The sequence below is a fragment of the Gracilinanus agilis genome, chromosome 5, assembly GCF_016433145.1.
Source record: "Gracilinanus agilis isolate LMUSP501 chromosome 5, AgileGrace, whole genome shotgun sequence".
In the NCBI taxonomy this organism is placed as follows: Eukaryota; Metazoa; Chordata; class Mammalia; order Didelphimorphia; family Didelphidae; genus Gracilinanus; species Gracilinanus agilis.
Genome location: NC_058134.1, coordinates 178509382 through 178534887, shown reverse-complemented (window position 1 = coordinate 178534887; position 25506 = coordinate 178509382). Strand labels below are relative to the sequence as shown.

Here is a 25506-nt window from a genome sequence, read left to right as displayed (position 1 = left end):
AAGGAAAAAGACCTAGCTGTAAAGGAACTACTGAAGAAAAAAACTACTGATCTTGATGTATTCACAGGAAAATGTTATCAAACTTTTAAAGAAAAATTAGTATCCATGCTATTTAGGTTATTCTTAAAAATTGATAAAGTGCCCTACCAAATTACTTATGAAAATAACACAGCCCTAATATCTAAACCAGAGAAGAATAAAACACAGAAGAAAAACTATGTTAATATCATTAAGAAATATTGATTCAAAAATTTTAAACAAAATCCTGCCAGACTACATCAACTTATCAAGAAATCACTCATTATGACCAAGTGAGATTTATTCCGGAATGCAAGGATGGTTCAATCAAAGAGAAGAAACAATTAACATAATCACATTGAAAACAAAAATATTCAAAATTACATGATCATCTCAATAGATGCAGAAAATATCTTTTAACAAAATACAACGCCCTTTTATGCTAAAAACTCTACAAAGTATAGTTCTAGAAGGCTATTTTTAAAGACATAAAAAGCATCTATCTAAAACTAAAAGCAAGGATCATGCACTAGAATCTTTTCCAATCAATATGGCAGTGAAACAAGAATGTCAACTCTACCCCCCATTGTTTGATATGGTTCTGGAATGCTGGCAACAGCAATAAGACAAGAGAAAGACACTCTCAAGATAGATGAAAAAGAGAGAAAACTAGAGAATCAGTAAAATATTTATCAAGAGAAGTAAATAACTTCAGCTGTTAGAGACTAAAAAATAAAACCTCAACAAACAACTGTATTACTATATGATAATAATAATAACAGGGAAATCTCATTCCAAATAGCTACAAAATGTATAAAGTATCTAGGGATTGATCTAACAATCCACCCAAAAGACTTGTATAGATTCAATTACAAAGTGCTTCTTTTTTCTTTTTTTTAAACTCTTACCTTCCATCTTGGAATCAATACTGTGTATTGGTTCCAAGGCAGAAGAGTGGTAAGGGTAGGCAATGGGGGTCAAGTGACTTGCCCAGGGTCACACAGCTGGGAAGTGTCTGAGGTCAGATTTGAACCTAGGACCTCCCGTCTCTAGGCCTGGTTCTCAATCCACTGAGCTACCCAGCTACCCAGCTGCCCCCTACAAAGTGCTTCTTAAGATTTGTGTATACCTACCTCCAGAGAAAGGACTAATAAATAGAAATAAGCAAGGCATAGTTTCATATATACATATATCTTTTTGTTAAATTATATCTTCTCTAGTGTGAAGAGGGAAAGGAAGGTAGGAGATACCTGGGAATTTTAATGTAACAAATAAATTTATTAATTTTTTTAAAAAGAAAAGGTACAAAGAACACATGAAGTGGCTGGAATGCACAAGACTAAGTTATGCCAATATAATAAAAATGGCCATATTTACCAAAGTTAATTTATACTTTTATTGCTATATCAAATCAAATTATCAAAGGAATATTTTATAGAATTTGATAGAATAGTAAAATTCATTTGCAAAAACAAAAGATCTAGAATATTGTGGAAAGTTAATATTAATTTTATCCCCTTTTTGGCCCCCAAAATAACCTTTAGATTTTAAAGTAAAAAAAAAAAAAAGTTTGATCTTAGACTGAACTGGCTTCTCCCCCCAGGCTGAGGCAAGATAGAGACAAGTTCTTTATTTATCTATAAACAAGAATTCTCTTGGGTGGTGAAATAATTAAATGAGGTAGGCAGAGCCATGTGGAGAAAAGTACACATCCACTGTGTAGCTATTCTAAATGCTAAATAAAGGTGGTGACTCCTGTTGTCTAGAAGACCCACCTCTTGACTTGATTGAGGTCTGAGTCCTCCAAATAGAGACTAGGAAAGGGGGCATCATGAAGAGCATAAGTTGATGGAGGGGGAAGGAAGTGGTGCTTTTTCCTGGAACCAGGGACTCAGGAAAGCACATGGGCTGGTTCTGGGCTGGCTCAGTCTGCTCACTCCCAGGGGAAGTGGCTAAAAGAGCTAGTCAGCTATGGGACTTGTGCTTCACTCACTCACTCACTTTTTGCTATTTAATAAATAATAATTATAAAATTAAGATACAGTCTCCAATAAATTTTAATCATAACAAGTCAAAAGAAGGGGGAAAAAAGAGCCATGAAGAAAGAAGAACACTTCCAGACATTAAACTGTATTATAAGCAGCCATTCTCAGAACCATTTGGTATTATTAAAAAAACAAAGAGATAGTGAAATGGAATAGAATAGATCAGTGATGGGCAAACTACAGCACTCAGGGCCCCTGAAATGTTCTATCCAGCCATGAGACATTATTCCTAATCTGACGAATATATCCAAGATATATTAATAACTAACAGATACACAAAAGGCAAATAGTCATTTTCTAATGCATAATTGATCAAAGAATATTAACATTCAATTCTCAAAAGAAAAATTGCAAAGTATTAACAACCACATGAAAGAATGCTCTAAAAAACTAATAATAGAAATGTACATCAAAACAACTCTGTTTCACTTCATTTCCTTCAAATTGGCAAAAATGACAAAAAATACAATTGTCACTGTTGGAAGAATTGTGGAAAGAGAAGCAAATTGGTGTGTTGGTGGTGGGGCTGAGAAATGGTAAAACCACTTTGGAAATCAATCTGGAATTTACAGATGAGGAGACCAAAATGTCTATGCCCTCATTTGACTCAGCAGTTTCACTACAGGAAGCTACAGATAAAAAGAAATCTTCACATACAATGAAATAGTTATAGTATCACTTTTAACAAAAAGAAATGGAAATAAAGAAATGCCTCTTAAAAGGAGAATGACTAAGTAAAGCATACATAGTATATTAATATAATGAAATATTGCCATGCTGTAAGAAATGATAAATGAGATAAAGAGATTCCTAGAAAGATCTACATGAACTGATGCAGAGTGAAGTAAACAGAACGGAGGAAACAATATACAAAGTAACTACAATATTGTAAATGGAAAAGACAACAGTATACAATAAATCAAAAGTAAACATTGCAAAATTATTTACAAAAAAAAAAAACAATAGCCATAGCATAGAGATATGAGAAGATACAGAATGCTCCACCCATCCCCTCACAGAGGCAAGAGGTGCATGGATGTTGCACATTACACATGTTTTTGAACACTATCAATGCATTAACTGGTTGAACTGATTTTTTTCTCTTCTTTTTCTTTAAAAATATTATTTGTTATATAGGATGGCTTTCTGGAAGGTAGAGGGGAAGGAGGAGAGGTGATATAAAAGTGATATAAAAACTTAAAGATCATAAAAACTTTAACGGCACCTTGTGTATTAAAGTACAAGCTTTCTGTGACTACTATGTGGGATGAGGGTGGCAGAGAGAAACCATATTCCCCCCCAAGCCCCCATTTCATATATGATGACCCATCAAATATTTGAAAATAGCTCTATCAGATCCCCTTTAAATCATCTCCTATCCAGGATAAATGTAAGCAATTCTTTCAGTCAGTTCTCATTTGGTGTGGTCTCCAGTCCTCCCCTCTTCCTCTACTCTCCATACCTTCTAGTTGCCTCTGTCCTATAACTTCTCATTCTTCACTAAATAATTTCATTTTGTATGGAAAAAAAAACCTTATCAATATATTCCATAAAATGGGGATCCTCCCTGCTATCCTGAAATCATATCATACAGGCAGTTATCCTGGCGTAACATGGGCACTGCTTATAGTCTCTACCATGGGAAAGAGTGGAGATCACAGCCTGGCAGGTTTAGCAGCATAGCCACTACTTACCCTCCACTTTCCCACTGCCCTTCTGCCTGCTATTTTGGAGCTGTGGCACTTCAAGGGATACAATGCCCGACTTTTCCAGAATATTCACTTCCACATGCAGTCTCCCCGAAAGTTGCTGAGGCCGGACACTGATCACATGCTCATATTTTCCCAGCCTTCTCTGCAAAAGCTCTTCATAATGTAGGAAGAAGGCAGCTTTGTTCTTGGCAGGAATGATGACAGAGGCGCTGAAAGTCTCAGTCTCTTTCTCCCTGTAAAAACAGGACAAAGCCACCATAATACTCTCTTCCCAGCACTCGGACATCTTCCCCACAGAGCTGTTTCCCCAGCATCCCTCATCATATTCTGTCTCTTTCTTAACTAGACTTCCAATGAGAACAGTTAATGGAGATGAGAAGAAGACAAGAAACTTGAAGAAGAAAATATTCAAAGTGATGAAGAGGGAAAGTCGAAGGACAAATAAATGTTGGCCAAAGGTGAAGGGAACAGGATCTGTGATTCATGCAGATGGATATATAGATATATAGTCTTAGAGAATTATGAAGAATTGTTCAGTCCTTTCAATTGGCTCAACTCTCTGGGATCCCATTTGAGGTTTTCTTGGCATTTACTGGAAGGGTTTGCCATTTCCTTCTTCTGACAGATGAGGAACTGACTAAAAAGTGTCTGAGGCCAGATTTGAACTCAGAAAGATGAGTTTGGGGGGCAGCTGGGTGGCTCAGTAGATTGAGAGCCAGGCCTAGAGATGGGAGGTCCTAGGCTCAAATCTGGCCTCAGACACTTCCCAACTGTGTGACCCTGGGCAAGTCACTTGACCCCCATTGCCTATCCTTACCAATCTTCTGCCTTGGAGCCAATACACAGTATTGATTCCAAGACCAAAGGTAAAGGTTTTAAATTTTAAAAAAAATGAGTTTTCCTGACTCAAGCCCCAGCACTCCATCCACTGTGTAACCTAGTACCCATAGTACTCTCTTCTCTGCAACTTATAGTCTTAGACATATAGAATACTAAGAGGCAAAGGGACTTACTCAGGGTAGCACTACTAGAATGTATAAAACACAAGACCTTAACTCAAGTCTTCCTGGTTCCAAATCCAGCTCTGAAGCCACTCCATAACATGGCCTCTTCCCATATCATGCTATCACATGAATAATAGAGAAAACAAAAGCCACATCATTCTCTTATTTGTATCATCCTTTAGCTGCAGGAGAAACAAAAGGGATAACCAGAGAAACTGAATTTTAAACAGTTGGCAGATAGCTAGAAAGACCTGGAGTCAAGGTATGAATTTCCTTTTCTACTCAGCTAAGAATTCTAAATGGCTTTTGATACCTTACTCAACCGTCAAAGTGGTACAATATTGGCTTTCCACAGCTGGTAAGAGATAGTGGATTGATGAAGCTGTTAAACTGATAAACTGGGGACATTTTGGCAGGAGACAGGACTAAAAGAGAGAGGGAAATTGAATATAGGAGGGTGGGAAAACCCTGTCCACTTCAAGATTTCCCAAATGTAAAACTAACCCCTTCATTAAATGGTACTTACCCATTCTCTTCCAAGGTTTTATTGTTTTGCTTTTTTGCCCTATCACCATGGATCTTTTCTTTTTCTGCAACTTCCCCTTGATAAACCTTGTCTCCAACAACCCTAAAACAGAAGAGAGAGTTATCTTACAAACCTGAAGGATTAGACAATTTGAGATATGGTACTTGTAACCATAGCAACCTTAGAAAAATATTTTTATTTTCCTCTCCAATGTACAGAAATAAAAAATTCCCGGATCCTACCCACAGATTGCTCGTATTTCTCTTGGGCAATTTGGAACAGGTCTGAATGGCAAGACTCAACCCATAAAATCTAACAAATGCTGCAGGAGCAAATCATGCCATCTGCCTCAAATTGGATGCATACACAAAACAGGGTTGGACCAGAACAACCATCGAAAAATAAGCACTATTTTGGACCTTTGCCCAGACCTAAAATTAAACCCCCAAACACCACCCTGTTTTGTAAACCTCTTGCGTTCAGATTAGAGCCAAAAACAGATCTGCTACTCTATATGGTTTAAAGCAGTTTTCAAATCTCCTGGCGTACCATAAATATACATATAGGTGTGTATATGTACACATATAGACACACACACATAACACAAAACTGTCATTTAGTTGTTTCAGTTGTACCAACTTTTCATGGCCCTAATAAGCTTTTCTTGGAAAAGATACTAGAGTGGTTTGCCATTTCCTTCTCCAATTCACCTGACAGATGAAGAAATTGAGGCAAACAGGGCTAAGTGACTTGCCCAGGCTCACATAGGTAGGAAATGTCTGAAGCCAGATTTGAATTCAGAAAAATGAGTCTCTAACTCCAGGCCCAGCACTCCTTTTGTTGTACCACCTACCTGATATATATATGTGTGTGTATATCTACATATTTACATATATACTCACATATATAATGTTGATATTATGTTGTATATTTCTATATTATATCTAGTGTAAGTATGTCTGTACACATACTCCAGCACTGCCATCCATTTCACTGTTGTCTAAATCATCTCTACTATTTTAGGCTGGCCTTGAGCATCCTGCAGGATGACCTTATTAAGTTTTTGACCATTTATTTGTGCCACCTACATGGTGAAGTTGGTAATGAAGGCAGCAGCTGGAATCTGCATCTGAAATTCAACTTCCTTGTCCTCTGATGCTCGATTCAGCAAGCTGCAGGAAACCATGGTGAAGGCATATCGAGAGATAATGGTAGATTTCACCGAAAAGTGGGTCATCAAGGGCTTGGTTTTCTATAGGAATTAAAACACAACTATTGATTATTCTCCATTCTTGGTTGGTCCATAAATTGAAGAAAACTTTTTTCATTAGGGCAATATTTGAGATTTGGAAGCCCTTTCTTCCTCTCCCTGCTCCCTCCATCCTTCTCCACCAGCTCTAAATCATATGATTCCTAGCCATTTTGCACTCCAGAGAGTAAACCTTGCTTTTTTTTTTTTACCACAACCCTGTGAGATAGGTAGTATAAGAAAATCATCCCCATTTTACAAATGAGAAAATTGAGGCTCAGGGAGTTGAAATGACTGTCCCTTGGTCACACAGCTGGTCAGTATTAGCATTGCAATTCAAACCCAGTCTTTCGGATTTCCAAGTATAAAGTGCTCTACTATATCAATATTGTTTTAAACTTATAATCTAGTCTAAACTTTCATTAAAAGCTATAATCAAAGAACACTAAACTGGTCACAACTCAATTAAAAGGACTCTTGGTTCTTTCATCTTTGATTCAGTCACTTCTGCCAGGGATTTACCTCAAATACTCAGATATTTTCTCCCATTCAACAGGAATGGCGCTAAATTATAAAAGTCTTCTGAGAATTAAGCAACAAAATACCAGAAATACAAAAGTTCTCCCCCCTATAAAAACGAAGATTTGATCAAATGAAATTTCTGAGTAAATGAATGAAGGATTTATTGTGCACTTACTATGTGCAAAGCTCTGTGCTAAGTGCTGGAGATATAAGTAGAAAACTACAACAGTCCTTGCTCTCAAGGAGCTCACATTCCAGTAAAGAAGACAACACATGGAAAATTTCAAATGCTGGTTCGATGGAAAGGTTCTATGGAAAGGTTCTATGGTCTTTAGTGTACAATGGCAAGGCAGATGTTAAGTTCTTTACTTTGATATTTATTTTTTAAATTTAATTTCCATCGATAAAATCACATGAGCTTCTGATGTCAAACCAATTGGCAGTACCAAGGAGATTGGTACACGAAAAAACAAGTCTATGAAAAAGTTTCTAGAATTCAGTCTACAGAAAGTGTACAACCTTATCTATGACAGCGTTTATTCACTCAGCACACATTTGTTAAGCACTCATATGTAGAACAATATGCTAAATGCAGGGAAATGCAAAGTTTGAATAAATTACAGTCCTAAATTTCATTCAGCTTATATAATTCTAATAGAAGTATATTACACAGATAACTACATCCTACCACAAGACCAGCTAAATGCACTATAAGGAGCTACAAAAGAGAGAGCTATGTAAAGTCTGAGGGGGAAACCAACCAGAGGAGTCAGGAAAGACTTCATATGACATATGAATTGTATTTTAAAGGCTATATGGAAATCAGTAGATAAGGTGAGGGAGAGAGACATCATTGCTGGTCTATGAAATAGTGTAAGTAAAAGATGACACTGAGAAAGCACAGGGCACACTTGTTAGAAGAAAGCAAACAAATTTGCTTTGAGCACAAAATGTATGGAGGAGAATAAAATAAGACAAGAAAGGTAGTTTGGTAACAGGTTACGAAAGTCTTTGAATGCCAGAAAAAGGAGTGACATTTTACCTCAGAATGGTTTATCAGTTATTCTTGATGTTGAAGCATTTTTCTGGACCCTTACCTTTCCCCTCACCTTCCCAGATCTCCTCCCCCATCTCATAATCCCAAGCATATACAGGGATGATAGAGGTATGGGAAAATGACACATCATTTCTTCCCTGAAGGAATAAACAATCAAAGGAGGTGGGGGTGAAGGGGAACAAATATTTGTAAATTAAATGCTATACTGCGTGGTAATTACTCTAAGTCTCTAAGTATCATCAGAGTTTAGAGTAAAGGATTCCTATTTCAGGGAGGTACTTTATAAGTTATCTCTTCTAAATACTTCATTTTATATATGAAGATACATATGAAGAGAGGCAGAGGTTTATCTAAGCTCACTTGGGCAGTAAGTAACAGAGATGGAATTGGAACCTGGGTCTTCTGACTCCCGGTACAATGCTTTTTCCACTCGATGATACTGCTTCCCTAGAGAGCGGTGAGAACTGCAGTAAGAAAAGTCAACTTTGTGGAGGAAGTAGGACTTGATGGGAGCTTGAGGCATATATAAAATAAAGACCAGATTAGAAGGAAGAGGAGGGCATTACAAGAAAAGGAAACATATAAGCAAAGAACGGGGGTAGGAATAACCAGTACATATTCCTGTGACTTGGAAAGAGGGAGCATGAATAGAAATGGAGTGCATATATTAAGGGATAGGTCACGTAGGTAAAGAGACACAAGATCACAGAGGTCCTTGAATGTCTGGCAGAGTTTAAATGAAGCACCTCATAAGTATATGAGAATGAAGGAGCTATAAAACTGTTGCTTCAATCATCTCAAAATGAGTATTTCTTAATGGTACAACATCCTTTCCATACTCTCATTTATTTTTTTTTTTTTTGGAAATAAAAGTGGAAATTTCGGGTGGAGGAGCTTCTTCCTGTGACACAATATAATTTCTCCTTCATTATTTCCTATGAAAGTTAAAACAGATTGAAAAGTAGTCTGACCTTGGGAATCAAGGGACTAAAGATCTCAACATGACTCAAGTGAATTATTTAAAATCAAGTGACAAGAAATTGACCTGAATTGCTCCCAATGAATTCATCTAGGCCCAGGTTTCACTAATTTTCTTCTTTTTAAATTTGGATAGAAATAATGTGGGAGCTTGTCTTTTGATTGCATCAGTATGAGAAGTTCCCAGAAAAGAGAGGAAGAGTTGGGTTTGAAATCCACCTTAGACCCATATAAGCCATGTAACCCTGGGAAAGTCACTTTATTTCTCTAGTACTCAGTTTCCTCATCTGTAAAATTAGAAAGGCTCCTTCTTACCTCTGGGATCAACTATAAAATCCTCTGACCTTTAAAGCCCTGTATAATCCGGCCCCTTCCTATCTTCCCAGTCTTCTTTCAACTTACTACCCTAAAAAGTACTCTGTGCTCCAGTGGCATTTGGCTTCCTTATTGTTCTTCAAACAGGACACTCCATTTCTAGATTCCAAACATTTTCAGAAACTGACTGTCCCTCTTATTTGGAACTCCCTCCCTTTTCATCTCTGTTTCCTGGATTTCTTGGCTCCCTTCAGGTCCCACCTAAATCTAAACAAGGCTTTCCTCTTGTCTCTTAAGGCCAGTACCTTTCCTCTGTTAATTATCTCCACTTTATCTGGTCTGTATCCTATTTGCACATAGGTGCTTGTATGTTGTATCCCCCCTAAGATTACGGCAGCTTTTTTGTTTGTTTGTTTACTTTTTGTATCCCCAGCATTTAGCACAGAGCCTGGCATAGAGTCACTGGAAAGATACTTGTTGACTTGTTGACTCGGGAATGGCAAAATTGGGGGGGTCAGGAGGAGGAATTGAATTCATTGAACTCGTAAAGTCCCTTCCAGCTCTAAAATCTAGGATCTTCTCATTCAGGCCAGCACCTTCTCTGAAGTTGATGGTCTTCCATAGTTGCTCAGCCACTGAGTGGTTAACTGAAAATGCTCAGGCAAGACATAATACCAGGTCTTTCTGGCTCTGAGGTCATCCCCTTACCAACACGCCAGAATACCTCTCGGTGTCGGTCTCAAATGGACGTGTTTAGATTTACTCTGATCTAATTTAAAGACATGTTATTGGACATTAGGCTTAAACGTCTTAAGATGATGATAATAAAACCACAATATCACTTGTATTTTAAGTTAAATATAAAGAATACCAGACCTATAGAGAGAAAAAAAAAACAAATTTTTTTCATAATATTGTCAATTGTCAACAATAAAACACATAATTTCACATCTATACTCAGTTTCTTTTTAACAGGGGATATTTAGGGTAAGGCATGACCATATATATGTGACATATATATGTATATACCCACATATATAGTAAAAGAATGGTATTTTTTGCACTCATCTATTTTATGTAGAGAAAAACATCTTCATTTCTATAAAGAACTCTAGAAATGATTAGTGTTTTTTGATATAGATTAAATATAGCTATAGATATTGACATGGATATACATTAATACCTATACCGTATATGTCAAAAGCTCTAGTGTAGATTTCAATTTGTTAGTACATTGTTATACTATATCACCTAAATTAATAAGCTTAAATCTGCACTGTGGCTTTTGGGACATTCTGTATATGGCAGCATGTAGCAATATGGTACCTAGAGTTTGCCTTAGAGCCAAAAAATCATGAGTTTGATTCCTGTCTCTGACAGATACCTTGGGTAAGCCACTCACTCTCTCACTGCTCTAGACAACTCTCCAATACCCAAAGTGGCAAAATAAGTATAAATCTGTACTGGGAGAGGGACTTAGTTTCCTCCTATGGAAAGTCCCTAGACCAATGAAATCATACATGCACACACACACACACACACACACACACACATACATTCATGCACAAAAACAAGTATGTATATATGTGGCGTATTTATATAAATATATTTATTTATTTATGATATTAATGTGTGCATGTTTGTATGAATATATGTGCATATGCATATATGTGGTATATCTAAGCATATACATTTCTAATATTATTATATGTGTGTCTATATAAATATATGCATACATGTATATATTCTAAATACAGATTCCTTTCTATATAATATATATAATTATACACACATGTAAATGTGTGTCTATGTATGTGCGTATACATATATATTACATATATATGGTCATGCCTTGCCCTAAATATTCTCCTGTTAAAAAGATAGAGGGTGAACCCAGTGATGTTATTAGTTTGCTCGTCTGGTTGTGTGTTTTAAGGCTGGCTGGGTTACCCTCCTCCTTAACCAGAGGGCTTCAAGGGGTTTGTCCCTGTGATGGAACTGAGAACAGGGAGAGACGGGAACCAGTGTTCAGATAAAGGTCTTCTATGGGGTATGGTGCTGGCTGTTTGCCAGGGCTTAACGAAATGCCTGGCCCCTAGATGTCCCCTCTGAATACAGCTCCTGTCAGGGAGACAGCAATGGCGGTCAGATTCGGATTTGGCGTAACCGAAATCTGTTAGAAGTTGTAATATAGGATTATTATTATCATTATTATTATAGGATCCTATATTACAAAGTGCCTCCCCAAATTTCCCCCTACATCCTCAACCTTCCCAAGTATCTTCCAAAGATTTTATCTGGCTGTGTTTAGTTTTAAAAAAAGGGGGGGGTAATAAAACAGGATCAAGGAACGGTTTAGAGAATGGGACTAGGAAAAGCCTTAGTTTAAACATCAAGATGGCATTGGAGTCTCTTTGGGCTCCTACCAGAAAACATTCTTGATTCCTTTCTTTCTTCTAACTGCTAATCTACTCTAACTGACAGGTTGTAATAATGTCTTTCTATAGCTGACACAGAGAAAGTAAATGGTCTTCAGGGCTGGCTCACTGTGCTTTCCAGGCAAAGCCCCTTAAGCCGCTGTGAAATGTTCAGCCAGCCCTCTTTAGTTGTTGTCCAGGAGAACAGGGACAATCGCAGGTCTTTGAGGTCCAAAGAAAAGATTGGGAAGCCCTCAGGTATTCTGGGATTCAAATCCTGAGGTCAGGCATTGGTCTTTGTCCAGGTCAGCGTCCAGAGACAAACTCCCTCCTCCAGTTCCTTTCCCCACAAGCCTCTGCTGTTCCTTCCAACTATCACTCCTGCCCTTCAAGGCTCTGTAACATTCCAAAAGCCCCTCTCCGTACAAGGCTCCTCTTACACTCCTACAGAAGACAACTAATGATGGCTAGAGTTGGACTAAACTTATTTTCTTATGTTCAAATACCAAAACTTGTAGCAAATCTAGAGTGAAAAGCGGGGTTAAAGACAAGGTGGTTGCCAAGCGAAAGAAAAGGCTCGTGCAAAAATGTTCATAGCAATACTATTTGCAATAACAAAAAACTGGAAAGAAAATGATTGGAGAATTCCCAACGATTGGAGAATGGTTAGCAAATGTGAATGCAAAGGACTATTACTGTAGGGAATGACAAGTATGAAGAAATTAAAAAAAAAAAAAGCATGGAACGGTTTGTAAATAAGGCAATGGGAAGAGAGCAGAGCCAAAAGAAGACTATGTTTTATGAGTACTACAATGTGATATGTAAATAAATGTTTAAAAAAAGGCAACAAAACTCTCACCAAATAGAATGGTCAATTTTAGGTCAATACTATAAAAAAGTTAAAGGGTGGGTCCATCCTTTCCATTAATAGAGAAGTTGTTTTCAGGAAATATATTCTTAGAGGGGAGGGAGGGAAGTGTTTAAGTATTTATTAGGAAATGTCCATTATGTTGAAATTGCATCACTAATTTTTTAAAAGAATGAAAAGGTTCATTTCTTTCTACTAAAAGTTAGTTCTTTCTACTAAAGAAATATTTCTTGCTATCCAACCATCTCAGAAGATGTCACCAGGCGATGAATGTCTTTAGCAGCACAACTTAAGGAGACTACTGGGGAGGGATTTATTTGTTTGCAGGGTTTCTGTGAAACCAGGTCTTCCTATCTCACACCAGCTAGAAGGGCAGTTATCATTCACATGCCCAGGCAAGGAAGACTTGGCTTGCTCTGCTTTTCTGACTTGGCTAGTTCACCCCACCCTCAGGCAACCTGATAGCCCACCAATCCCAGGGGTTCACCATATTGATGGCAGACTTTGTGTGAACACCCAATGAGCTTTAACGCCCCTGAAGCTCAGATATTCCAGCCTCAGCCTCCTGAACAGCAGGAATTATAAGCATATGTCACCACCTCTGGTTTATGAAAACTATTTACTAAAGCTTATGGGGGTTGGCAAGTGTAGCAACAATGGGAGACACTCGTAAAATAGCGAATGTTTCTAGTCTAAGTACCCAATATGGTGCTAGGTGCTATGAAGGACCTAAGAAAATGCAAAGTCCTTGGCCTTCAATGACAATAAGTTAACAGTTTAAGAGAAAACAAGTTAACATAAGATGAGCACCAAGGATAGCCAGCCCCAAAGTTTGTATCTGGAATTCTATCCTTCCTGGTGTCAGCTGGCTTTGACCGCCTCATTCTAGGGGAGACCCAAGGAGAATCATGTCTTTTTTTTTTCTTTTCACAAGAACTACTAATAATACTTAATGGTAAAAATCTCATAAGATAATATGAACAATGACAATCATAGGGAAACTCTTTCCCTGAGGCGAAAAAGAAGAGACTCATACTGGACATTCCCAGAATTCATTTAAAAAAAAAAAAAGGCCCTAGAGATTAATGGAACTTCTCAGTGTTTTGAAATGATTTATCGTTGAGTACACAGTAGTCAGTAAGAGATGAGTCCAGAATAAGTTATTAGGATTGCTGGAGGTTATCCCAAATTTCCAATCTGTTAACCTCCAACATGCACTCAAATTCTTACCCAACTTTCATCCCATGAAGCTTTAGCCTACATCTGTGGATGCTCTGTTTGTTTACTTCGCTAAGAAGATTCTGTTGTTTTAAACCCCTAGGGGGATTGAAGAGAAAATGTTAAAAGAAAAAAAGAAGTTTCATGTTTGGTTATATTTGTGCAAGACGGCCTTTGAAATCCTATGTAGTAGATTATTTTTAAGTGCCTTGTCCTTACTTCCCCACTGATGCGATCTGTTCCTTTGCCAAAAGGGAAAGCTTACATCTATTTTTTAAAAGTTCTATAAAACAACAACAGCTTTCAAAGCTTAATACTATCAAACTCTGGCATTAATTCATCTGCTTCTTTATACGTTTTCAGGGAGCTTTAATCAAAGGCAGGGGCTAGTTCAAAGGAATTAGTACAGTGAAGGAAATCTGCTTTTCAAATGCCAAATGAATATACGTACCAGCCTCTGTTGTAGTCTGACCTGTCTTGGGACTCGGAGTCCAATCTGCTGAAAGTTTAAAAAAAAAAAGGTTTATGAAATATGATCACAAATGACAGATTAGATGTTTAATATTTATGGGTTAGCTTGCTCCTTTTCTTAAAAACCACTTTTTAAATTCAGAATACTTCTCCATTATCTTTGGGTGCTATACAGATGCCATATTAGTCATCAGAAGTTAAACGAGCTGTTATCTAAAGCTGGGACAAAAAAAGGCTTAGACCCAGATGAATACTTAGCTTGTAAGTCAATATGTAATATCGAAAATGAACATTATTTCATTTCTTTGTTGCCTTGAAATTAATACTACTCTGACTTAAAAAAAAAAAACAACACTATTCTTACCTTCTGTCTTAGAATCAGTACTATGTATTAGAATCAGAAGAGCTCTAAGAGTTAGGCAATGAGGTTAAGTGACTTGCCTGGGTCACACAGCCAGGAAGTGTCTGAGGCCAAATCTGAACCCAGGACCTCCAGTCTCTGGACCTAGCTTCAATCCACTAAGCCACTAAGCTGCAACTAGTACTCTGACTTTTAACAGCTAACATAGAGTTAATGTGTCCAAAATGAATTTGATGATCGGTGGTCAATATTCAATTTAAATCAAAATATCAGACATCACTCACCTTCGCTATTTATAATCTACAATATAATTTATATTTTTTATTATATATAATTCATATATATAATATAATTTGTATAATATATATCTTTATACATAATATGATATATATTACATATTTATATATATAATTTATAATATAATTCAGTTAGAATTTGGCAACTGTATCTTATTGGTTTGATAAGTTAAATATTTCATACCCAAAGCATGTTAGGGGAAGCAAGGAATTTTCCTGAGCAAGTCATTTAAACATTCTGAACCTCAGTGTCCTCACAGCTACCCACGTTACTTATTTCACAGGGCAAGTCAACAATTATTAGGTGCTTACTATGTGCCTTAAGAAACCAGACTGCCAGGTGGCTCAGTGGATAATCAGAAAATCTGAGTTCAAATTGCCTGAGATACTTCATAGCTGTGTAACTCTGGGCGATTCATATAACCTCTGTTTCCCTTAGAGGCAGCTAGGTGGCTCAGAGCACTAAACCTGTTGAAAGGAGGACTTGAGTTCAAATCTAGCCTCAGACTCTTGCTAGCTCTGTGACCCTGGGCAAGTCACTTAAATTCTCTATTTTAATCCCCTGGAGAAGGAAATGGCAAACCACTCCATATCTTTGCCAAGAAAAGCCCATGGACAGTAAGGATTCCCAGAGTCACCAAGAGTCAGACAGACTGAAGGACTGAACAACAACAATAGCAATGTGACTGGCAGTGTGCTGAGAGCAAGGAATGGAAACAAAGGCAAAAAAGAAAGACAATCCCTGCCCTCAAGGAGTTCACAATCTAACCCAGGGAAGATAACACTTAAAAGGGAGTCTTAAAGTGAGTTCCTTTTGAAGTGCTTTGTCTACCTTAAAGTTCTACATAAATGTGAGCAAATACCAATAGTGCAGTGGACAGATCCCAGAGTCTGCAGTCTGGAAGACTTCAAATTCAGCCTCAGATACTTCCTAGCTTACTAGTGTGGCCTTGGACAGGTCACTTAATCTCTGTTTCCTTCACTTTCCTCATCAATAAAATGGAAACTATAACACCTACCCCTAAGGGTTGTTGTGAAAATTAGAGGAGAAAACTGCCAAGTGCTTTGCAAACCTTAAAATGATGTGTAAATGCTAGCCACTGCTACCACCATCAACATTCTATTTCAATTGCTACTGAATATGGAACAGCAGTAGTCCCTTCAGGGTTAATGTTGGACATGCTGAATAAGAGTTACAGAGAAGCTTGATTCAAAAAAACTTCCTGACCCCTGAAGCTAGCCAAATGTGGGATAGGCTGCCTTTGGAGTTCCCCCTCAGGAGGTCTTCAGGCAAGGGCTGGATGACCCTTGTCTGGTATGTTGTAGGAAAATTCTTGTTCAAGAATGAGTTGGACTATACAGCCTCTGAGGCCCCTTCCAATTCGGAAATTCTGTGGCCCTGTGACCGTGTCACCTCGGTGATAAGACATTTTTGTAATAAAATAACCACGGTAACAATAACTAACACTCAAGAGTGTTTTTGTTTAACCAGTCAGATTGCCCGCATTTGTTTGTTTGGAATTCACAACAATCCTGGCAGAAGGATGCTTTGGTAGCCTCGTTTTATAGATGGGAAAACGGAGGCTTAGAGAGAGCAAGTGGCTTTGCTAGGATCCTACAGTTAGTTAAGTGAGACAGAATTCAAACTTGGGTCTCGCTGACTCCAAGTCCAGTATCATATGCCACCTATCTGTGAAAGGTCAACATTACATAGTGATTGGAGAATGCTATACAAGGTAACATGGAACCATCTCAGTAGAGGGGAGCCCAGGTCGACAAAGAAAGGAAAGAGAGTATTTAAGCTGCAATCCATACAGATGCTCCGTGAGAAATAGAGGGCATATGGTCATTTTTGATCTCCAGAATGGGGTAGGAATAGAGAACATTCTTTAAACACCTGCAAGAGACCAAAGGAACAGCTATTCACCCGGTTCTGTTCGGACTGCTCAGTCTTTTTAACTATAAAGTTTTTCTACCTTGAAATTGTGGGAAAGGCCAGAACCACTTAAAATTACTCGATGGTTCAATAGGAGGGCCCAACACCCCATGAGAATTACATGGAGCTTGATTGATCTAAAATATTTTCTTTGAAGTCTCTCCTTTGTAAAATATATTTTTCTGGTAAACAGACTTCATAGAGAACAAGAGAAGTAGGTTCATTGCTTCTGAGATGACTATCTAAGTCTCTCTGGGAGATCATTATGGCTGTACTTCAGGCCAAACTTAAAATAAACAGAATCAAAATTTGCTTGTAAAGGTAAAGTTCTGGTTAACATTTTTTTTTTTACGGACTTGCTACATAGATTCTTGGTGCCCATTGAAACCAAGTATAAAAAGGGTAGCAAACTCATTATTGCTAGGTAAATATTCAATTTCAAAAACTGAACAAGTATTATTCGGTAAGTACCTATTATTCACAAGGCACAGTGATAAGTGCTAGGAACACAAAAGAATGTCCATCAAGGAGCTCCCCTTCTTTTATTGTTGTTCAGTCATTTTCGCTGTCTGATTCTTTGTGACCTCATTTGTGATTTTCATGGCAGATGCTGGAGCAGCATTTGCCATTTTCTTCTCCAGTTCATTTTATAGATAAGGAAACCATGGCAAAAAGGGTTAACTGACTTGCCCAAGGTCACCCAGCTAGTAAGTATCTGAAGCTGAATTTGAACTCAGGAAGATGAGAAAGGTCAGAGCAAGTAGCCCTGGAACTGGTCCTTAGGGAATGAAAAGATTCTAAGAACCATAAATGAAAAGTCAGGCCAATGGAAAAACCCAGAGATATTACATGGGATGCCAAGTTTCTCCAATAAATCCTTACTCTGATGTATTATTGCACTATGGTGGTAACTCTAGATTTCCCAAAGTTCTCTTGCTGCAGCACAAGCTTTGACAATTCCTAACAAGCTGGGTGGGCCTCTAGGTCAGGCTGGTGACAGATATCTGTGACTCATAAGTACATCTGTTATCTAAAGACAAACCAAACTAGATCTGAGAGGCTCAGCACCAAGCTGGTGGACACAAGATGATCATGGTCTCTCTAATGGATTGGTAGAAGATATACCCACACAGACAAAATTACAGATCTTAAAATAAACATCCTAGTGAGCCCTTTCTGAGTAATTTCCCATTGCTTCTATTCATCAGTCCTCCCAACAAGATGGCATGGACTATGTTTAGTCCAGATAAGAAAATGAGGCATGACATGCATTAGTACTTTGAAGTTTAATGGAAAAGATAAGGATAGGGCTTGTATTCATTAGAAAACTTGAACCTTTGGACTCCATCTCCCAGAATTCTTTTTTCTTTACCCATAATCCTTTTCCCTTTGTCCCCAAGTTGTGTGCTTACATTGTTTGTATATAGTTGTGGGTAACTCGGCCTCTCTTTTTCCCTCTTACATGGCTGGGAAAGGTGGCTTTTGACTTAGGCTTTTACTTTTATCTTTTATTTCTTTTACTTACTGTCTTACTGTCTCTAGGACTGGTATTCTATTCCCTATAATCCATTTTTATGCCCTTAGAGTACAATGAAAAAGAGAAGACTGTGTATGGTCTGATGGGCAGGATTAATTAAGCTATATGGGCAAACCACCCTAACTGGACCTGGAAATGATCCATAATAGCTGTGGATGTGCCTTCAGATGGGGGATCAGCAAAGAAAGGGTTCCTTAAAAGACCATAAGTCATGCGTCAGATGACAACAAAATTCATGGGAAGAGAAGTTCACTGCGGTCAAGGAGAACTTGGCTTAAAGGAGTCATCCTCAGCCTCTCATTCTCCACATATCCGCTCAACTTGCCAAGACACCTCAAATTCTACCTCCACATTTTTCAGACTCATTTCATTTGCTTCACTCAAACACCACCCTAATTCAAGCCATCAGGAGCTATTACAAACTTCTGATCAATCAAGTCACACTGCCTCAAGTTCACAAACACACACACATTCTCCATAGAGCTGCCAAAGAGATGTTCTTAAAGCATAGATCTGCCCACGTCACTCCTCTACTTAATAAATTCTACTGGCTCCCTGTTACCCCCTTTGGCATTTCAAGCTCTTCACAGCCTGTCTACAACCTACTTCCCCGGCCGTATAATATATGAATCCCATTCAAATTCTTCAGTATAGCCTTCCTGTTGTTCATCATACACAATATTCTATCTCCCATCTTGATTTTTCACCATAGGCTTCTCCACATGCCTTACATGTATGTATCCACTCCTCACCACCACTTTTAGAACCCAAAATTTCATTCAAAGCTCTTCCCAAACACCACATCCTGCTTTACCAATCCTGCCTAACTGCTGCTAGGAAAGACCTCAGATTCCTCTTCAAAGGATTTAGGCCAGATGATCTCCAAGGTCCCTCTGGTTCTAAGAGTCTATGGCAATGATAACCACAAGGACTGTTTTCCAATCAGTTGTGTGCCTGCTGCCTACCGCCGCCTCAATCTCTATAAGAGTGGAAGCATCGATGAACACCTGAATGGCCAAGTTTTTTCCTCTCGTGGATCAGAGAGATAGGGCAGTAACATCATTCAGGCCCTAGATATTAGACTCTTCTCTCTTCTTCAAACCATTTCCAATTTCAGGCAGTTAACAAGTACAACGAAACACCTTAAAACCCCATTTAAGTGATATATTTCTCCTCTGACAAACTCCAAAGCAAACAGCGTTAGGTGGGAGGTGGGGGAAGAAGAAGAAAAAGTTAGGGATATCCAAAAGACTCAAACAGGGGAGAAGAGCACAGGAAGAAACTATAGAAGGAAATCTGTTCCTCCCATAAGACCTACCTTCTTCATCTACTGGCACAGAAAATGAAAATTTCCCTCTGGCATGAAGGCAGAATTTACTCAGAATAGGAAAAGAGAAGTGAATATAGTGAATGGGTCCTGAGAGCCAGGTTTTTAACCAGAAGCCCCCAAAACTCTTCTCAGCCTTTTAATAATTTCATTTACACTTGCCTAAGGTCATCACAGTCAGGTTTGCATGAGTTGTTGAATCCTCCCTAGGCAGCTTTGAGAAAAGAAAGGGAGAGAAAAAAGGAGAGATGGAGGGTGAAAGGGAAGCAGTGAAAGGGAAAGAGAGCAGAAAAATGAGGGGGAAAGAGAAAGAGAAGGAAGTGGAATGCAAGAGTTGGTAGTTGATAATAAAGAAAAAAATCTATTTTTTTAAGAACCCAAAGGAAAGGAGGAGTTTGTTTATGCCTAGGTTGGGAGATAGTAGAATTAGATAGAACCTGAGAACATGCAAAGGCCATGGACACAAGGAAATGTAGATTCCTTGAAGGCAGTTATCTGTTTCATCGTATCCCCAGAATCTAGCACAGTGTTTCTCACATAGCAGGTGCTTGAAAAAATGTTTGGTGGTTTCTTTTAGTTTAAAAGACTTAGTGACCTAGCAGATTGGCCAATACAACAGCAAAAGAAAGTGATAAATGTTGGAGGGGATGTGGCAAAGTTGGGACACTAATACACTGCTGGTGGTCCAACATTCTGGAGGGCAATTTGGAACTATGCACAAAGGGTTTTAAAAGAATGCCTGTCCTTTGACCCAGCCATCCCACTGCTGGGTTTGTACTCCAAAGAGATAATAAGGAAAAATATTTATAGTCGTACTCTTCATGGTGGCAAAAAACTGGAAAATGAGGCGGAGTCCATCAAATGGGGAATGGCGGAACAAATTGTGATATATGTTGATGATGGAATACTATTGTGCTGAAAGGAATAAAGAAATGGAGGAATTCCATGTGAACTGGAAATACCTCAAAGGATTGATGCAGAGCAAAAAGAGCAGAACCAAGAGAAAATTATACCCAAAGACAGATACACTGTGGCACAATTGAATGTAATGGACTTCTGTACTAGCAGCAGTGCAATGATCCAGGACAATGCAGAGAAAGTTGTGAGAAAGAACGTTATCCACATCCAGAGAAAGAACCGTGGGAGCAGAAATGCATTAGAAAAATATATATGATTGATCACATAGTGCGATAGGGAGGTGATTAGGGTTTTGATGTTAAAGGATCACTCTACTGCAAATATGAATAACATGGAAATAGATTTTGAACAATGATACATGTACAACCCAGTGGAACTACTTGTCAGCTTTGGGAGGGGGGAGGAGAAAATTGGGGGAGGGGTATTATGAATCATGTAATCATGGAAAAATATTCTAAAAAAATTTTTTTAATAAAAAGTAAAAGACTAATGAAAAGGAAAGAAAGAAGGAGAGAGACAAAGGGAGGGAGGCAAAGAGGGAGGGAGAGAAGGGAGGAAGGAGGGAGGAAGAGAGAGGAGGGATGAGAGAGAGAAATTAAGAGAGAGATTGAGGAAGAGATGGAGAGAAAGGGGAAGGGAGAGGAAGGAAGGAAGGAAGGAAGGAAGGAAGGAAGGAAGGAAGGAAGGAAGGAAGGAAGGAAGGAAGGAAGGAAGGAAGGAAGGAAAAGATCGAGAAAGATTTATCACCCCAAAAAAACTTGGGTGTGGTCCCATAGAGGAAAACTGCATGGGGGTTAGGGATTGGATGGGGGATTCTTGTCCATGTATGAGTTGGACTGAATGAACTCCGGTGATCTTCCTAACCTTGAGATTCTATAATTGTATGAATATGTAATAACCTAGTGGTTAGCATTCCTCCTGAGAGAGTTCATGACCCAACATGGTGGGAGTTCCCAAATAGAGTTGTTTCACATTTGAAACCTAACCAAGGGCTAGAGATTACTGGCCCACTGGAGTTGTCATCTATCATCTGTGTCAAGAAAGAATACAGCCACAGTGGTCTGGACATATTCCAATTTGAGTAATTACACATCAACCATGCAAAATTTTTTCTTCAGCTGGCATAATATTTCTACAGATTGTTTAGCAGTTAACTATTTTCTTTGGGAGAAGAAGATACATTTTTAGGTTAGAATTTCAGATCATTTCCCAGGAGATAAGAAGGATACATCATTATTCACCCATAGAAAATTACTATTCACTTTTGTGCCTTTGGGAAAACAATAACAACAAGAAACAAAGTGACAATATAATTTGCCTATTGTCAAATAGCAAGTGAGTGATGGAATTGGAGAGAGAGCCCAGTTTTTCCACTCTAGCTATGACATGCCACCCCTCTGATACCAAAATATTTCTGACTTCCTGCTGAGGTGCTTTGCAAGAGGAATTGGTGGCACTCAGAAACACAATAACAACCCAGCAGAACATTCAAGAGAATGAAATTTTCATTAAGAATGAAAATGACCATGTGTTAGATTCCAAAGCTTTGAGAATATGGGGGAGGGGAGGTTTAAACTAGCTTATCATCCTGGATTTTTCAACATTCCCACACCCAGACTAGAAAAACACTACAACACAGAGCTCTTTAGGGAGAATTACAATTTTCAGAGGTCCTCTCCTTCTATTGCAGCTTTTCCATTTAATCTCTCTGTGTGTCTCTGTCTCTCTCCCTCCCTATCTCTGTCTCTCCCCTCAACTATTCTCCTCATACCTCTAGGAATTGCATGTAGTGTTATTTATCCTTTAAAGATTAGGACATCCATTGAACAAAGACCTCCAACATGATGCCCAACAGGTTTTCTCTTCTGTTATCTACCATGGAATACAAGGAAAACCTCTGTATTTTTTTTTCAAAATGAAACTGTTGATGACCTTTAGTGTTCAATAATTTATTTTAATATCCATATGCATATGATATTTTATATTTATATTTACATGATGCTTTAAGTTTTTCAAAGAACTTTCACATCCTTCATCTTACTCATTATTATTAATGATCTTATAATTGCAAAAAGTTATTTTCATTATGCTGGCAGCTATATCCTATGAAGGCTTCATTTTTATACATAAAAATTAAACATATTAGATAGTAAAATATAATGTTTGAGAAAAGATTAGAATAGCCAGTGTTGGAGGATTTGTTGAAAAACAAGAAAAAAAGAAGAAGAAAGAAAGACAAGCACACTAGTGTATTGTTGAGGGAGCTATGAACTGGCCCAGCCATTCTGAAAAACAATTATGCAATAAAAGTGAATAAAATGTCCATACCCTTTGATCCAGAATTTCTGATGCTAGCCATAATAACTGCAATGAGGTTAGTGGAAAAGAGAATTGCCTCATATATATGAAAATATTTATAGCAGAACTTTTTGTAGTAATAACTGAAAGTGGAGTAGATGTTCATTTGACAAGGAATGGTTAAACAAATTATGGTAGAAAAATGTAACTGCAGATAATTGGTAAAATGGAGAGAGCACTGAGCATGCAGTCAGGAAGTCCTGAATTCAAATTTGCCTTCAGATCCTTGCTAGTTGTGTGACTCTGGCCAAATCATTTAACTTCTGTTTGCCTCAGTTTTCTCAACTGTAAAATGGAAAAAATAATAGCACCTACCTTGCAGGGTTATTGTGAGCCTTAAATAGATAATATTTGTAAAAAAAAAAAATGCATGGTGCCTCAGTGGATAGAAAGCTAGGTCTGGAGATGGGAAGTTGTGAGTTCAAATCTGACCTCAGATACTTCCTAGCTGTATGTTCCTAGGCAAGTCACTTAACCCTGGTTGCCTAACCCTTATCACTCTTCTGTCTTGGAACAAATAAGATCCTAAGAAAGGAAGGGTGTTTGTTTGCTTTTTTAAAATGCTCAGGATAGCACCTGGCACATAGGAGGTCTCCAAACAAATGCTCATTCTTTCTCTAGATCCCTCCAGGGAGGGAAGGAATTACATAAGACATGATGAATATGAAGAATTCAGAGAAGCAAGGAAGGAATTATATGAACCAATACAAAGTAAAATAAGTAGACTCAGGAAAAATATATGGAATGACTATAACAATGGAAATGTAAAAAAAAAAATAGCACCAAGCAATAAAAACTGAATGCTTTTAAATCATAATATTCAAGTTTGGCCCCAAAGGTATGAGAAGATACTTCTGGCTTCTTTTCAGAGTTAGGGAATCCACTGTATGAGAAACACTGTATATATTATAAAACTTTTTTAGTAGGTTTATTAGTTTGGCTGAATTTTTTTTTGTTTTATTTTGGTTTGGTTTCTCTTAAAAATGTTTTATTTTAAAGAATGGCTCTCTGGGAGAGGAAGAGGAAGGGATGCATTGGGAAATGTTGTAAAATAAAAGCTATCAATACACATTATTTTAAGAAAACACCCAAAAAGTCATCTGTTAAGTATTAAATCTATATTGTATCTGTTAAATATTAGTCCTAAGAAGCACTGGGACCAAATGCTTATTGTTCCAAGTTATGAACTGTTAAAGTTGGGAAAGGGCTGTAGAAATCATCTATTCTAACCTCCTCATTTTAAAGACTGAGGAAACTAAACAGAAGTTGAGAGACTTGCTCAAAATCACACAACTTAGCTTAAATTTGCATAGTTAATAGCAGAATCAGAGCGTAAATACAGGTGCCCAAGTCTCTCGACTCTTATTCTAGGTGTAGTTATCCGCTGTAGTTTGACAGCCAAAGCTATTTACAACCCTACTGAATGGGTGTTATGTTTCCCCAACTTTTCAGATGGGAAAATTAAGGACGGGATTTGGTAAGAGGTTGGAGATATTTCCCAGAGCCTTACAAGGAAGCAATGAGACAAGGCTACCCTCCGTGCATCAAATAAGAAGCCACATTCGAAATATCCCAGAATATAATGAGGGACTTCTCTTACTCCAGAACCATTATTTGGAGTTTAAAAACTGTCATGACCCTGGCAGGTAAGTTGGGCCAAGAAGCAAATTGGTGGCTCTCCTGAACTTGGGAGATCCGTACTGAAAGGGAGGATGGGGAGGAGGCGCGGAGAGGGATCCTCCCTGGAGAGACTGGAAAAAGTTCAGAGACAAGCCGGCGTGACACACCTGACCATCAGCTTCAGCAAACTCCCCCGGGGAAAGCCCCGAAGAATAGTCAAAGGCAAAGCTGAAGGACCCGGCATTGGGCTTTCTGAGAAAGTTAGGCAAGGGGCGGGACTGCGGAATAAACTGTCTCGTGATCAGGAGAAGACTAATGGTCCTGGGTCCCCCCTCTGCTAATGGTCCTCCCCACCCCCAACAAAATCCCCGCACTTACTTGATCATCCCACCTTAGCGCTTCTTCCAGCTCTTCGGCCAGCGCCAGGGGGTCCTGCTGCCCTCCACAAAGGGGAAGCCCCAAGCAGAGCCCCAGGATCAGGAGCATGTTGGAAGGGAGAGGGACAGCTAGAGACCCTGGAGTGGGAAGCAGCAGTGAGAGGGCAGATCCCCGGTTACTGCCCAAGGCAGGGAGATTGGGGAAAGTAGCAGCGGCGGCAGCACCAGCAGCTGCACCTCCCGGCTCTGGCTCCTCCCTGTCCTTCTGCCACTGCCTCCCGGCTGGAGAAGAGGCGGCCCCAACGCCAACCGAGTGGGAGAAGCTCCCCAGACCCACCCCTCCTCGATCCCCCCAGCCTACCAGGCTCCTGCAGCT

General features: G+C 38.6%; 1 protein-coding gene across 1 annotated transcript in view; it reads right to left on the bottom strand.

Annotated features, from left to right (window-relative positions):
• The window catches only part of ITIH5 (inter-alpha-trypsin inhibitor heavy chain 5), a 95582-nt gene extending 70343 nt beyond the window's left edge, over nucleotides 1-25239 (bottom strand). The window contains exons 1-5 of the mRNA XM_044679060.1: nucleotides 25132-25239; nucleotides 14381-14428; nucleotides 6394-6557; nucleotides 5306-5407; nucleotides 3758-4008 (exon numbers count right to left, since the gene is read on the bottom strand). Coding sequence (XP_044534995.1) covers nucleotides 3758-4008; nucleotides 5306-5407; nucleotides 6394-6557; nucleotides 14381-14428; nucleotides 25132-25239 — 673 coding nt within the window. The remainder of the gene's footprint in view (nucleotides 1-3757; nucleotides 4009-5305; nucleotides 5408-6393; nucleotides 6558-14380; nucleotides 14429-25131) is intronic.
• Between the last annotated feature and the right edge of the window lie 267 nt (nucleotides 25240-25506).